Below are 15,546 nucleotides of genomic sequence, written 5' to 3'. Positions count from 1 at the left end.
GTATTATCCTGTTCTGCTCAGGGACAGCCCACCTGCTTCCCACTCTAGGTGGATCTGGGTGTGAACCATTGTCTAGGCCTGTGAGGTGGCCATGACCCTGCCATGCTCCTATTGGGTAGAGAAACATTTTCTGTACCCCCCATCACTTCCTTCTTTTCCTGCCCATATCACTCTTGGTAGCTCCAGAGACCCGGGCTCTGAGGAAGTTATTTCCCTTCTTGGAATCTAGTTTCCTCATTGAAGAAGTGGTGTCAGAGGCCAATCTCTCTCCTGACCCTGACAGTCACCCCTCTAGAGCACAAACCCATCAGGACAGACTGGCTTCCAAGTCAGGGAGGGTGCCCAGGCTTTTTCTGACAGACTGGACAGAGTTCAGCAGACTAGATATGGATTCACATCCCATCTGGTGACCCTGGTTGTTCTCAACTTCTACTCTCTACTCCGACCCCCAATCCTGGAAAAATGGTCCTAATAATTACTACCACCTAGGGTTAATCTGAGAAGCCAATGAAATCAGGTGAGAATAGTGATCAGAACTTTCTCTGAGGCAGATACTGGCCTAAGATGATTAGCCCCATGTAATAGCTGAGGACTAGGGAACCCAGAGAGGTTACCTAACCTGCAGGGCACAGCTGAGATTTGAACCCAGCTCTCCCAGACCAAGATCTTGGCTCTTAACCTCCCATTCCTTTACCTCTCTTCAAAGCCCCAAGCTCAGTGACTGTTCTGCAAATGGTTGTCCCCATGCCCTGCCCCATCTCTGCCTGTTGCACCACCCCCACCAGACAGAGCCTTCCCCCAGTGTGGCCAGCACCATCTACCCACCACAGCCCACACACTATCCCCTACCAGAGGATCCATTTAAAAGGCTGCATACTCTTTTTCAAGTGCTCCTTTACATGGAATTTCAGAACATAAAGTACATCAGAGAATAGCTAAACCTCTAACCTTGGAGGGAGAAGCCTGAAATTTGGTTCTCATCTGCCAGGACTAAGATGGGTAGCGTTGATAAAGTCCCTTGCCCTCTCTGGGCCTTTCTGGCTATGAAATGGCTATAAGGGGAAGAGGTGACCTTCAATTGACCTTCTAGTAGGGAGTTTCATATGTGTATGCTGGCTTTTGGAAGCCATGGCAACCAGTGGCAGTGTCTTACTTAGAGAAATCTGAAGTCAGGAGATGGGCTGGAGCTGCCTGGAGGCTGAGGGAAGAGTGAGGCTGGGTGGCTGGCCTGTCCAGGGATTGGCACTGATATTTTACTTTGGAACTAAGTGGGGGCCACAGAAGGTAACTCAGAAGAGCATCCTGTAACTCTACCCTTGAGAACTGCCTGGCAGGGCGAGAGGAGGCACCAAAAGAAACTGTGTGGAGTGAACTGTTGGATATGATTATGAGGGGTCTAAGGCAGACAGCAGCAGAAAACGGGCAGATACTGCCGAGGGTACTACTCCAGGGGGGCGGGTTGGCAAAGAACCTACTAAGGTATCCAGAAGAGGAAGAGCTGATCTGTGGACACCTACCACCTACTACACTTTCACCAGTTACAACAGCACCAGGAAAACAAATCTTTCACCCTTTTAGAATCCTGTTCATGGAGATGTCAGGAGCAGCTGGAAGTGGGTGCTGGAATTAGCCTCCAGCATGCAGCAAGTATTCCAGCAAGTGGGTATGTGTAGAACATAGCAAGTGAAGAAATGGACCCTATTCTCTTTTCCCATCATAGGCTTCAAACACACAGATGAAGCCTGGGAAGCTTTAAACTGAATGAGAGTGAAATTCTGATCTTAGTTTGTTGAACTGGAGTAAGTTATATCTGAAAAGAACTAGAAAATCTCTAACACATGCCTCAGGGAGACTCTTGAGACAATGTGGCTTCCTGACTGTTGGCTTCTGAGGTGCCCCATGGAGGAAACCATACCATTTGCTTGCAGATTCAAAGGCTCATTACCCAGCACCTTTAAATAAACCAGACAGACTCATTCCCTCTACTTCTTATAATAGTTACAGAAATATGGAAACTGAGGCTCTGAGAGAGCAAGTCAATGAATAGCAACCAGGCTCTTTCCCCTGCCCCTCGCCTATTACCCCACAGTGGGTCTCGCCTTCACTGTTTTTATTCAGCAAACTGAGGAAGCCGAAGGACCAAACACTGCCCTGGATGGATGGATGGATGGATGGATGACGTAAGACTTCAGAAGAGTAGGCAAGCTGGTTCCTTACCCAGAGTATCCCAGGAGGAGGGTTGGATGAGGAGAGGATCCCAAGCCAAGGCCCTTGAGGAATCCTTGAGGAATAATGTAACCTGTAGATCTTTGTGGGGCCATTAGAAACAGAGGTTGTGTTCTTTTAAAAAAATTTTTTTTAAAAAATCGAAGAGCTTATAAATTCAAGAGCATGTCAGACATTAGAAAGATTTTGTACAAGAATGGTAGGGTGAAAGCAGGAAACAATTTTCCTTTCTTCTACTTTCCAAAGCCATTATTAGATCTCTCTTCCCCACTGCTCAGCATGTGTTAGAGCTTTTCTAGGGAGAGATCTGTGGATGATGTCCTTAGAGCCCTAGGCAAGACTCATGGGGATAGACAGGGAGGCCAACTCCAGTTCAATACAAGGAAGGGTTTCCCAAGAGCTTAAGTGACCCCAGTTATTGAATACAGGGCAAGCTGCCTCAATAGGTGACAAGCACCTCTTCACTAGTGGTCTGTGAGCAGTTGGAGGTTCCACAGAGAAGACCTGTCCTTGTACTAGGTGTTTTCGGTCTAAATGTGTTCTGACCCAAGGATTGGAAGGAACCATGAATAAACAGATAATTGTGAGATGATTTGCAGCTTTTCTAAGATAGTTCAGGATAGGTGTCACAGGGAGAGAATTGAGAAGGCATAGACAGACATTTATTTTTTAAGAACCAAATGTGATGTGGTTAGATGAGCTATTCTGGTTTTAGCTGGGCTGACAGGAGCTTGAGATTAGAAATGTATTTCCACTGACCACCTTCCCTCCCCCCAGTCTGACAGATGGCCCTGCAGGGCCTCCCAGGGCTCCTCACCAGAGTAACTGAGCAGCCCAGCTGGCTAGTTCCCTAACACATCTGGGTCCCCTTGCCTTGGGTCCTCGCTTGGTCCCAACATGCTGGGAAGCCTGCAGGCCTGTGTCTGACAGTACCTTGCAACCTTCTGGAGACCCTGTGAGACTCTGTGAACTTTCAGGGCCTCCCAGGAATCCCACATACCTAGATGAGGTTGGGGTGGGCAACACAAGCACCAAAAGAGGACCTACTGTGTGCATCTGGTGTCTCTTATCTCGGTAAGAGTGACTGAAGGGTGCTATTGTTTGAGGACACTGAGGATGAGAGAAGTTTTATAATTTTTCCAGGACCAAACAGCAATTTTATGGGTGTGCCAGACTTTAGACCAAAGTCTGTCTGGCTTAAAAGCTTTGTTCTTTTAAATAAGCCTCCTCCATTATCAGGAAGGCAAAGTCTCCACTATCACAGTCCCCTCTCCACCATCTCAAATCTTAAAGGCCCAGCTCAATATCCTACTTCTTCCTTCTGCTTTATGAAACCAAAATGTATTGAAAACATAGAACAAGGAGGGGTTGGGGTTGGGGGTGAGCACAAGTCCAGGCAGAGAAAATGAGCCCCTCAGGTTTAAGAGCCTGGAAGTGTGATGCTCAAAACTGTAAGTCTGAGTGAAAGGCAGCAATGAGAGATCTGAGGGGGTTGGACAGGTGTCTGAAGATGTGGCTTGAGGCCAGCTGAAGGAGAGTCCTGAGTCAGGCAGAAAAAGGTGTGGGGATTTCCTAGGAGCTTAATAGGAGCCAGGGCCAGGTTCAGGGAAGGGAACTGGGTAGGATGTGTACAGGGAGAGGCCAGTGTTCTTGATATCTTATCACCTCTAATTCACAGAGAAGTCCACTGTGCTGTTATTGTTCCATGTTACAGATGAACAACTGAGGCTCAGCAAAGTGAGTGAAGAGTGTTCAGTCATAAAAAGGAATGAAATTCTGACACATGCTAAAATATGAATGAACCTGAAAGACATTATGCTAAGTGAAGTAAACCAGATTCAAAAGGACAATTATTATATGAGGTTCCTACTTAGGCAAATTCATAGAGAAAGAAAGTAGAAAGAAGTAGGAGAAAAGGGAATGGAGATGGAGAATTATTGTTTAACTAGAGGCCCAGTGCATGAAATTTATGCACAAGTAGGGTCCCTAGGCCTGGCAGTGATCAGGGCCTTCCAGCTGCTGGCCCGGGCCTCCCTTCATCCTGTGCCACCACCTGGTGGTCAGCGCATGTCATAGAGAGCGATCAAACCCCTGGTCTCTCGGTCGAGCTCCCACAGGGACACTTGGCTTATTAGCCTTTTTTATGTATAGATGGGTACAGAGTTTCTGTTTGGGATGATGAAATGGTCCAGAAATAGATAGTGGTGATGCTTGTATAACATTGTGAATGTACTTTATGCTACTGAATTGCACACTTACAATGGTTAAAATGGTAAATTTTATGTTCTGTATATCTATAATAATAAAAGCATAATATGCTAATTAGACTGGATAGCCAAATGACCTTCTGGACATCATTCCAGATGTCCTTCCAGATGAAGCTGCAGCAGCAGGGATGGAGGCAAAGATGGTTAGGGGCAATCAAGCAGCAGGCAGGTGAGCAATTAGGGGAGATCAGACAGGCAGGCGAGCAGTTAGGAGCATCAGGCAGGCAGAGTTGTTAGGGGCATCAGGCAGGCAGGCAGAGGTGGTTAGGGGCTATCAGGCAGGAGGCAGAGGTGGTTGGGGTGATCAGACAGGTAGGCAGAGTGGTTAGGGGCAATGAGGCAGGCAGGCAAGCAGTTAGGAGCGTTCAGGCAGTCAGGCAGGTGAGTAGTTAGGGGCATCAGGCAGGCAGGCAGAGTGGTTAGGGGTGATCAGGAAGGCAGCCGAATGGTTAGGGGTGATTAGTCAGGCAGGTGAGTGGTTAGGGGCAATCAGGCAGACAAGCAGAGTGGTTAGGGATGATCAGGCAGGCAGGCAGGTGAGTGGTTAGAAGCCAGCAGTTCCGGATTGTCAGAGGGATCCCGGATTGTGAGAGGGTGCAGACCAGGCTGAGGACCCCCACCTCCAGTGCATGAATGTCGTGCACTGGGCCTCTAGTTTACTAAAATAAAAAAGTAATTGTATAAGATTATAAGGTTAAAAAAAACAAAACTAACCTCTACCCTCTACTCATTCACAAGGGAGTAAAATGGAGTCATGTAAATGGTAAAAGCCAGATGTCTGTTCCTTAGCAATGGCAGTGCATCCAGGATCACCACTGTTATCTACACCAATGATTCTCAACTCTGTCTCACTTTGGAAACACTGGAGAACTTTAAAAAATATTGATACTCAGTCCCCATCTCCAAATTCAGAGGTAATTGGCTTGGAGTGTGGCCTGGACATTGGGATTTTTTAAGAACTACAGTTCTACAAGATCTGGCTCCCTGTTACATTTCTGACCTGATCTCCAATTACTCTTCACCTCATCTCTCTACCCCAGTCACACAGGCCTCTTTGTTGTTCCTTGAAGCACTCTCCTGCCTCAGTTCATCACTTCCTCTTCTCATCTCCTGTATGGCTCAGCTTTTGTTTTTTCATTTCCATAGCTAGGAAGCCCTGAGCATCAACTGGCCACTCCATCCCCACCCTGACTGCTACTTGAGCTCCAGCTAGCACTTCCTGTTACCCAATAGTAGGTGGCCTGTCAACATCAGCAGAAGTGGCTGTCACTCATCTGCCTGTATGGTCATCAATTGCTCAGGGTTCTAAGTCTCAGCAAATCACAACACCCTCCCACTAACCCCAAAGGGCTCTCTGATCCAGGCCTGAGAAGATAGCAGCCAGGCCTGGCCCATTAGCCCCAAAATCCATCTGGGTGGCATCCCCAGGCACACATCCCCTTGGTTTTCTCTCTGTAAAATAGAAATAATACCAAACTCACAGGGCTGTTGTTGGAATTAAATGCATCTTGTCACTTGAAGCCATGGGGAGGGTCTCTAATGGTGAAATTTAATATGCAATGGTGAACAGAGTTGGAAAGGAATTCTGAGAATAGGAGAATCCACATATGAGGCTCACCCTATAGTGCAGGGGTCCTCAAACTTTTTAAACAGGGGGCCAGTTCACTGTCCCTCAGACCGTTGGAGGGCCAGACTATAGTTTAAAAAAAAAAACTATGAACAAATTCCTATGCACACAGTGGTGGCAAAAACACCCGGCGGGCCGGATAAATGTTTTCGGTGGGCCGCATGTGGCCCGAGGGCCGTAGTTTGAGGACCCCTGCTATAGTGCATATTCAATTATAAGTCTGGGTCCCTTGGGACCTGTTCTATGAAGGGCAGCAGAAGGTAGTCCCTTTAGCACTGCCCTGAGCCTCCCCATCTTCTTAGGTGAACATCACTCTGACATCCTACAGATATGGAAACTGAAGTTCAAACAGGGGAAATGATTCTCCAAGGCCCCCAGCAAGTGAGGGTGAGGGCCAGGTGAGGCTTCAAAGAAGCTTGTTCCCTTCTGAGCCTCAAGAAGGGGAATTACTGAACCTGTAAGGAAGGGATCTTCTGGAGCTATCACAGTGGGGAGCTCTGGTGTGAGCAGCCCACAAGGCACAGGGCACCACTGTCTCTTGCTGGAAGCCAAAAGCGGTTTTAGCTTCCACACCAAGTTCCTTTCATTGTGCAGTTCATAGTGTTAGTTAGGCTCTGGGTGAGGAGGGAGGGTATCCTGCCCACAACTTGTAGCCTTCAGCCCCCTTTGCAAGAGAGGAAACATCCACCACAGGAGAGGTTGCAAAAAGACAGAAAACAGTATCTCTGTCACCATCTAAGTCTTGTCAGGACTTTTCACAATCCAGCTGGGATCTTCCCTTCCTACTCTGAACAATCCTCTAGGCCAGAAAGCTGTCTCCCAAACCCACTGTGCCCACTCCCCCTCCACACCTTTGCCCATGTCATCCTTCCACCTGGAGTGTCACTTGTCCTCCTGCCATTTCCCAAATCCTCACCCACTCTTTGAAAGCCCAAGCAAGGCCCTTCCTTTCCTTTTCAGGGGCTACCTCAGTTGTGGATAGGTATTAGGAGCAGCAAGAAAAAGCCCCCAGGTTCCTGGAAATTACAGTGCAAAGAGGGTCATAGAGAAGCAGATCTTGTTTTCCACCAAAGATAAAATCAAAGGTATGGGCTACAATCTTGACCCAGGACACTACAGCCAGTAAATCCTATAGGTGACTGTCTGCAGGCATTGCAAAAGCAGAGCAAGCACAACCACACACCTCTGCAATCTACTATTACCATCAGGCAGTTGGCCACGTCCTGTGGAATGAGAACAGATGAGCCAAGTTCTCAGGTCCTCTGGCGGGGGGTGGGGGGATGGGAGGAGGATGAGGGGTGGGGAGGGGTTCATATACTACAAAGTGCACAGAGCATGTGAAAGAAGAATGCTATTGAACCACAATTTTTGCCTAAAATTAGCATCTCGGCCTTGCAAACAGGACTTTCTTAGTTTTGTTTTCAGATATTTTTTCTTTAATGACATATATTATCTGTGATCACTTGCATTAAATTAGAGGAAAAATGAAAAAAAAAAATCACCCTGCTTCCAAGACCATAGAAACCAATGCCATCCTTTTATCCTACAGGAGTTATAATTGAACCAAGAACAAACTAGCCAATTGCCTTGAATTCAGTTGCAGAGCATGATGGCATCTGACAGACCTTCATGAGAGCCCTTGCTTTGCCCTAGACATGTGATCATAGAATAGCCTTTGACCTGCCCATGGCTCTGTGTAGGAGATGGAAGGGCATTGACAACCCTTCGGTGCAGGGTGGGTTTGGATACATGTGGAGTGACTGCCACAGTACCTGGCTTTTATTAGGTACTCAGCAAACAGGCACTGTTGTTACTCCTCTGGGTTGATTTAAGTAGCTGGGACTTGGATAAAAATATATTCATGGAACTTGAAATAAATGTCTCCCTTTTCATTTTTATTTTAATTTAAAATTTTAACTAAGTAATACATTTACATAGTCTAAAAATTAAACAGTATAAAAAAGTGAAAGCACTCACTGCCACCAGCCCTGTTCCCCACCAATTTCTTTTCTTTCACTTCCCCAAAAGGTTATCACTTTAATTAGTTCTCTGTGCGTCATTCCAGAGATTCTCGTTGTTAAAACAAGCCTAAGCTAATATAAATGCTTATTTCCCCCAGTTTTCACAGCAGATTGAATACCAGACACACACACAGTTTGGCTCTGTGCTTTTTAGACAAAACACCATGTCTTGAAGAACTCTCCTAAGTAGTACAGAGAGAACTTCTGTCCTCTTTCTTTCTAACAGCCATGACCAGGGAGACACTGACAAGGCAGTTGGAAAGGTGGAATAGCCAGGCTTCCCTCTCTCGCCTCTAAGTCCCTATTGCTCCGGGAGGACCTGCTCCTCAGCCACTGGCCTCCTCAGCCTTCAAGGCCATAGGGCCTGCCCTACTGCAAGTCCTCGTGCAGTGTCTGAGTAGACTTTCATTCTCAGCAGAGCCCCTCTCAGCTTGGTCCTCCAGCTCCTATCCAGCCAGAGGAGTATGAGGGGTTCCAAAGGGTCTGCTAGTGCCAAATGCTAGAGAACCCCCACTTTCTTACTCAGGAATATCTCCTCTTCTGGGAATCTACCCAAGGAAGTAATCCTCAAATGCAAACTTTGATACACAAAGATCTACCCATTGCATCACTGTCTAGAATAATAAATAATTGGCAATAACCTAAATGTGCAACAATAGAGGATTGAATAAATAAATCATAGCATGTCCACCAAATCCACAAGCTGTAGGACTATACAGTCATTAGCAATGTTGTTTTGAAGACAAGGAAACCATATCCACAACCATATGTTCAAAATGGAATTATGTTGAAAGGGTGAGGGGGCAGGTCTTATAACAATGTGAATGTAATTACGGATCTGGACTGGTTAAGATGGTAAATTTTATGTTAGGTGTATTTTTCTATGATTAAAAATAAATTTTAAAATGCAAGAAAATTAGCTTGTACCTATGTTAAGAATCTTAGAGAAACACGGCAAAATATTACCAGCTATCTCTGTGTGATGAAACTACTAAGGCTGTTTTATTCCTGTTTTATTTTTTCTATTTTTCCACTTTCCTTTTAGGATCTTATATTTTTTGCTTTTAAGGTATGTTCATAGCTTTAAGTGTCCAGAACAGAACAGGTACCCAATGAACATCAACCTCTCCTGATTTTCCATGAAGTCCTGGGGCCACTATTGGCAGGTCCTGAGGTAATGGACAGGCAGCTTTAGAACAGGTCAAAAATGGGGTCCTTCTCTGTAGTCTCCTAAATGAGGAACCTCAGAATCTCAAAACTGGGAAGGGGAAGAAGCTACATCAGCTGAGTGGACACATGGGGGAGGGGTGGGCCCAGCCTCAGTCCCATGTGCTTCCCTTGTAATTCATGCCCCCATCCAGGGAGTAGTACTTTCCTCTGTCCTCTGTCTCTTGGGGTCCTCAGACCCTCCACGCTTGGCACAGAGCTTTCCAGATGAAGCTGGACACCAGCTTAAAAGGGGGGAGGTGTGACCACAAAGCAGAAGCAAAATTTCAGGCCTATTCTCAGTCCCCCGTGGTGGCTTCTGCCTAAAGGTGGGTAACAGTGGTGGTGAGAGGTTACTGTTGTAACTCTGGCCTAGCCTCCTCAGGTCCTTATTTTTCCTTTTAATAACCCCAAAAGTGGTAGGATGTAGATATCAATAAAACCTGGTCCAGGACTAGAGCTTTTCTCTTAAAACAATATCCAGTGACGTTTTTTGCAAAAAGTAGATATATAGGTCTGGGAGAGAGTGAGACAGTGGGAGGGATAAACATATCTCAGAAGCCCTGCTCCACTTGGTACACAAGGCCTGGCCCAGTTATCAGGGAACCTGAGTTTCCAGCACTGGATGGTGACTTCCTTGAGGGCAAGATGGTCTCATTCATCTGATTGGATGTAGGGGTAAGGCTGAGCAGTATAGTTTAAACCACCTAGTCAAGAACCCTGCTTAACAAATATTTGTAAATATAACTAAAGTGTAATGGAGGAGAAAATAGGTTCAGGAAGGCAGGTGGGACCATGTAGATTCATTTATTCTACAAACATTGACTGAGTATATACCCCACTTGTTAGCCCTGTGCTGAGGATGCAGACAGATGTTTCTTGCAATGCAGTTTGGTTGTCTGCTGGGAGCACAGCCACTGGAGAGGAGAGCTGTGTGTATGGGAGAGGTGAGGGGAAGCATCCTGTCTTCTCTAGGCTTCTATGCCCCTCTGACTTGGTGCTGAGGCAGGTTATTGGAGATCTAAGGCCTTCTCAGCTTGGGCATTTGTATTCTCAGCCTCAGCTTTGTTTCACTGACAGACCCTGCTCTGAGGCTCAGCCACAAACTTTGTGCAAAGCCATGATGCTCTTTATCCTGGTGTGTGTTTAATATAAATCAAATTATCCCTTTCCTCCCTACATGGCTAGCCCTACTCTCACGTCATTCCCACAGCAGCCTGCATCTGAATGCTCTGCCACAGATAAAAGAAGGCTATAAATACTGTGTGACAACACTGATAACTTTACAAATACAGGCCCACTGAGGGATAGAAATTTTCTACTCCTATGCTGAAATTTTCCACCACTTATGAGCCATTCTGTTTGCTTTTCATACTTTTTTTTGTCTCTTCTCTTGATATCAGGCTACCCGATATTTGTGTAACTATTTCTAAAAGTTCAGGTCCACCAATATTTATCAATCACCAATATATATCAGGTTCCATGGAGAACCCTACTAATTGCTACATATATCGGTTAAAAAAAATCACATGACTGATCTTGTAAAAATTATGGGTAAAATCAGAGTTTATAGGTCCTACTTAAAAGCTATGGGCCATCTAGTATAAGTAAAGTATATGGGCTTTAGTTTAAGCTCTTAGCTCCTTAAAAATGACTTTTGTTTCTCTCCTTACTATTAGCTAGTGCCAGAAACAGGGCTGGGGACACCTGTGTTCTAGAAAGTTGAGATTGCCAGATAATTAAAGTACTGTGGTGTTGGAAATGATTTTTCTAGGGCTTCCTACCACTATGAAAGACTAGTCATTTTTAGTATGCTGCCAAGCTGCAGGGTTTAATGGTATTGCCTTGGGCTGGGGTAGGGGGAAAATAGTAGAGGGGGCAGGCTGTGCTCTATCCCTAACATCCCGTGGCAGTTAGATCAGTATGCCTTTTGTGTTTTACAGATTTATGTATAAATGGAACTCCAAAATACTTCTATAAACCTTGTATTATCTCCCTACTTCTCTGAGAGGTAGGAAGGACAGATTTTTTTTGTCCATTTCACCAATGTGGCCCCAAAATTTAGTGATCTGCCATGTTGATAGAGAATAATGAAGCACCCTGGGTGAAAACCCGGGCACTGGAGCCAGCCTGTTGGGTTCAATCCAAGCTTTGTGATCTTGGGCAAGTTACTTAAGCTCTCTTAATTTTCCCCCAAGTAATGTGGAAAACAAAAACTACTTCATTTGTTTAAAAGAGTGAATTGACACATGTTTCTGTGAGTGTTAGATGTCCTCATGGTCTGAGGGTCAGGGAGTGGTGCTAGAATTCAAAGACCTGGGAACAATGAGGATGACAGTGAACTTTTGAGGCATTTGCCAGTGTCAGTCAGTATGACAGGCTTCCACAAATCACTTCTCTCTCAGATCTGGCCTTCCCCAGGGAAGCTGTACCCAAAGTCAGGCCCAGAGAGCCAGCAGTAGAGGACAGGAGGCACCTGGAGGCCATGAAGCTCACAGTGGCTCAGAGGTGCGGCAACTGCAGAGTGTGGCAGGATATGGCTCAGGAAGCTGCTTTCTTGCTGCTGATTCTGTTGCTGCTGCTACTGCCACACCCTGCTTCCTCATACACTATCTCTTACTGCCCAGATCTCCTTTCCCCAGCTCTGCCCTAGGGAAGGTGGGGCCAGGCACTCTGATGTGGGATAGATGTCCTGGAGGGAAAACAATCAGGGTATCCTGGCCACAGAGCAACCTGGATTTTCAGGCCTTACCCTTTTCCCCAACCTTATACTCCAAGTCAGAGCAATGATGTGGTGACTCACCACTCCCTGCCTCCCTCACTGTAGCCACCTATCCATCCCCTTTTGTAATCCCCAGCTGCCAACCTGGTGGTGGGATTGGCTAAGCCAGGTCTGTCTCCATTGACTCCTCTGGGTTGGTCCCACTCCTTCTTTGTAGAGACGGGGAAACAGAGGTCCAGAGAGGCACAGAGTGCCCTACCCAGGCAGCCCTCTATCCACTGTGTGGTCAGAGTAGGCACAAAACAGGTCACTCACATGCTGGTCACAGGTCCCAGAAAAGGACCCAGAGAGGGGAGGCTGTTGACTGAGGCAAAGGGCCATGGAGTCCTCTATGGGGCTGAAAGGGTGGCTCTTGGGACAATCACATTCCTCAGCTCTAACCAAAGAGGTCTCAGCTTTCCCCCTTGAGCACTGGGGACAGCCCGAAGTCCAGGAGCAGAGGAGAAAGCTGAAAAACAGCCAGAAAAATCAGAGGGCATTTGAGGCCCAAACGGCTTGCAGGCTATGTGGCCTGGGCCAAGCCACCAGCCGGGTGCCATTCTCTCATGGAAGAAAAGATTTGATTTACCTCTGCACTGAATTTAAGAAAGTGAGCAAGGAATTGACCAGCCCTCCTGCCTCTTCAAAAGGTCCCTAAGGACTGCAAGGAAGGGGGTTTAGGTGAGGGAAGAGAATTACTATTTGAATGCCAGCAACGTACTAGAGACTTTGTTACATTTGATTACCATGTTTAATCCTCCCAGTAGACTGGTATATTTATTAATATTAACCTCCACTATGTAGGTAGGGAAAATGAGGCTTAGAGAAGTAAAATAACTTATCTAGCCCTTAAATAGCAGAGTCAATATCCCAATTTGTTTGGTCCCCAAACCTGTGACCCATTCCCTTCTTTTCTTCATTTGGCCTCCTCAAATTCCCACCCACATATTGGACTCTCTTCTCAAAATATTCTGCTTTGGGGAGAGGGTCACTTGGAGGAGAAACCAGTCCTGGGGTACAGGGGATATCTCTCACCCACTGTCTTGAAGCTTGCAAAGAAATCATACCCCAGGCTGAGGACCCCCTTTATCTTCCAACTTAGAAGGGATGGTGGCCCAGGCTACCTTCACAAATACAAAATACAACCACTATTTTTATGAGAAAATCTTTCTCTTCCCTTGACCACATCCCAATCAACTACCTTGGGGAAATTTCAGCCAATCTTCCCATTCTACTTGTTTAACTCCCTGACAGTCTTCACTCACCCAAAAGGCATCTCTGAATTGAAGCTGGGGCATCATCCTCAGGCTTCCACGACAAAGATTTCTCTCCTCCCACAGACAGGGCTGAACGAGATCCAGGAACCAGGCACACTGTCCCAATCCTGACAGTGTTGACCCAGTCTTCCCCGACTTGGCTGATGCTGTCTGCAACACCTCAGAAGACACCCGCAAGCTAGAGATGAGCTGCCAGAGGGAGGAAAAGAGCTCAGTCTATTTTGTTTGGGGCTAGAATCAGCAGCAAAATGAGGAAGGAGCAGTGCCCAGTGATGTGAGGGCGGGTTCTGGTTTCCGGCCCAACCCCTTTCCAGCCCCATGGTGATGGAGGACACAGTCCAGGCTGCAGGACTTAGCAGGGATGCCAGCCCCAGGTGGGAGGCAGTGGCCAGGGGGAGAGGCAGGTAGGTACATAGGCTAGGTGGGCAGGCAGCCTGTGCAGAAAGGTTTGTGCAATCTCCCCTTAGGTGCAGGCATCAGGCCCCTCACCCACAGGAAGTAGAGCTGCTGTGCTCCTGTGTGCAGCTCCGCCTGCCACTTGCCTCCCTCCTGTTCTCCTCCACTTGCCGCCTTCTGATGTCCTAGTTGAGCCATTCTCAGAGGCCATAAACTTAGGGAGCCTGAAGTCACAGAAGGTGAGGGAAAGGAGGGGTCAGAAATCAGGGGTGCTGTTGCCCACCATCCCAGCCTCACTCCAGACCAGGTACATAAATGCTAGATTCTCCAGCCCTTACCAGCAAACCATTTGGGGGAGGAGGGCTTCCCTAGGACTAGCACATCACTATCATTCACCAAATCCTGGCTACATGGTGTCCCAATCCATATCCTACCCTCAAGGAGTCTGGGGGCAAATGCAACTGCATTCTAGGGGACCAGCTATAGGGACACCAAGGTGGGGTGAGTGGGTAACTAGCCAATGGAGAACAGCTTGAGGCTTTAAGGACACTGACCTTCTGCCCCCCAAGTCTCCAGATTAGACACTTTCTGGGGCAGGAAACCCCTCTAAAGATGTCTTCAGGCCAGAAGAATGTAGTTGAACCAAGAGAGACAGCATTATAAAGGTACAGATGTTGGAGTTCAAAAACTCAGATTGAGGCCCACTTTCTTTTTTGTCTGGGCCCTGGTTGAGGAAACTTAATTGACCCTCTAACATCTGCCACCCTCAATTTTTGGAAGGGAGAAGGTGTTGAGACCATTACTGGTGTTTCTGCTTTGGCTGGACATGTGCTGGGGCACTGTCAGATACCACCTTGAGAAGAGCCCTGGGCTGGAACCCCAGACACAGCCTCAGGAGCTATGGCTTGCCCACTAAGCAGAAGATGCTGGTGTGGGGCCTAAGCCCAGGGCCAGTTGGCAAGAAGGGATGAGTCAGCTTCTTCACAAATCAGCACCCTCATGGGTTAGGTTAGAGATGGGGGACACCCAAGCTTCTGAAATAGCCACCAAGAGAGACTAGATCTGGGAGAATTGCAAAGCAGCAAGATTGACCCTGGTAGCCCCCACCTCCAGAATCCTTCAGTTTGAGCTAATAAACATTTTCAGCATTGAAGGTACCCCAGTTGCTTGCAACTGAAGACAGCTGTGAACCCAGAGAGGTTAGACACCTACTAAGAAGGGCTCTTTATGAATAACTGGACTCAAATTTTAGAAAACAGAGCCCAGCAGCCGTTTCTGCACAGGGGCCTCTTACACAAACTGCACTTCACAAAGAAGCTTGCACTAGTCTGCCTGCCTACACTATGTTTCTACCATCTGAGCCAGCTCTTATAAAGGAGTTCCTGGAATCCCATTTCAACCAATATGACTGAGGCTTTCTCCATCCAATCAGAGCTGTGTAACTCTGACCAAACAGAGTGGCTCTATTCTGACCAATCAGGACAGTGCTTTTGGAGCAATCAAACTGTGAGGATTTGGAGTCCTCATTTACATGAGGATGAACCACTCAGGAACTAGGGGTGGGGACTCCTGCCATATAAGCCAGCTTCCCTCTGGCTCAGGGAGTGCACTTTCCCTTTCCACTGAAGACTGAGTTTCCCTAGCTGAGCTGAAACTCTGAATATGTCTCACCAGAGCAGAGCAGAGCTGCCTAGCTGAAGAGAGGCCTGCCTCTGGGATAGTCTCACAGCTGTGTTGTTTTCATAGCCACAGTGCCTCAAATTGA

At 47.0% G+C, this 15,546-nt stretch overlaps 1 protein-coding gene across 2 annotated transcripts in view; it reads right to left on the bottom strand.

Moving 5' to 3' along the window:
• Positions 1 to 13,614, bottom strand: part of PSTPIP1 (proline-serine-threonine phosphatase interacting protein 1) — a 52,335-nt gene extending 38,721 nt beyond the window's left edge. For both annotated transcript variants that reach the window (XM_070429709.1, XM_070429719.1), the window contains exon 1: positions 13,374 to 13,614. In XM_070429709.1, the coding sequence (XP_070285810.1) occupies positions 13,374 to 13,409 (36 nt within the window). In that variant the 5' untranslated portion in view covers positions 13,410 to 13,614. The remainder of the gene's footprint in view (positions 1 to 13,373) is intronic.
• Between the last annotated feature and the right edge of the window lie 1,932 nt (positions 13,615 to 15,546).

The sequence above is a fragment of the Myotis yumanensis genome, unplaced genomic scaffold (genome assembly GCF_028538775.1).
Source record: "Myotis yumanensis isolate MYYU_CA2020_CCGP unplaced genomic scaffold, mMyoYum1.0.hap1 SCAF_1, whole genome shotgun sequence".
Lineage (NCBI taxonomy): Eukaryota > Metazoa > Chordata > Mammalia > Chiroptera > Vespertilionidae > Myotis > Myotis yumanensis.
Note: the sequence above shows the minus strand (reverse complement) of the source record. Positions and strands in the feature narration are given on the sequence as shown.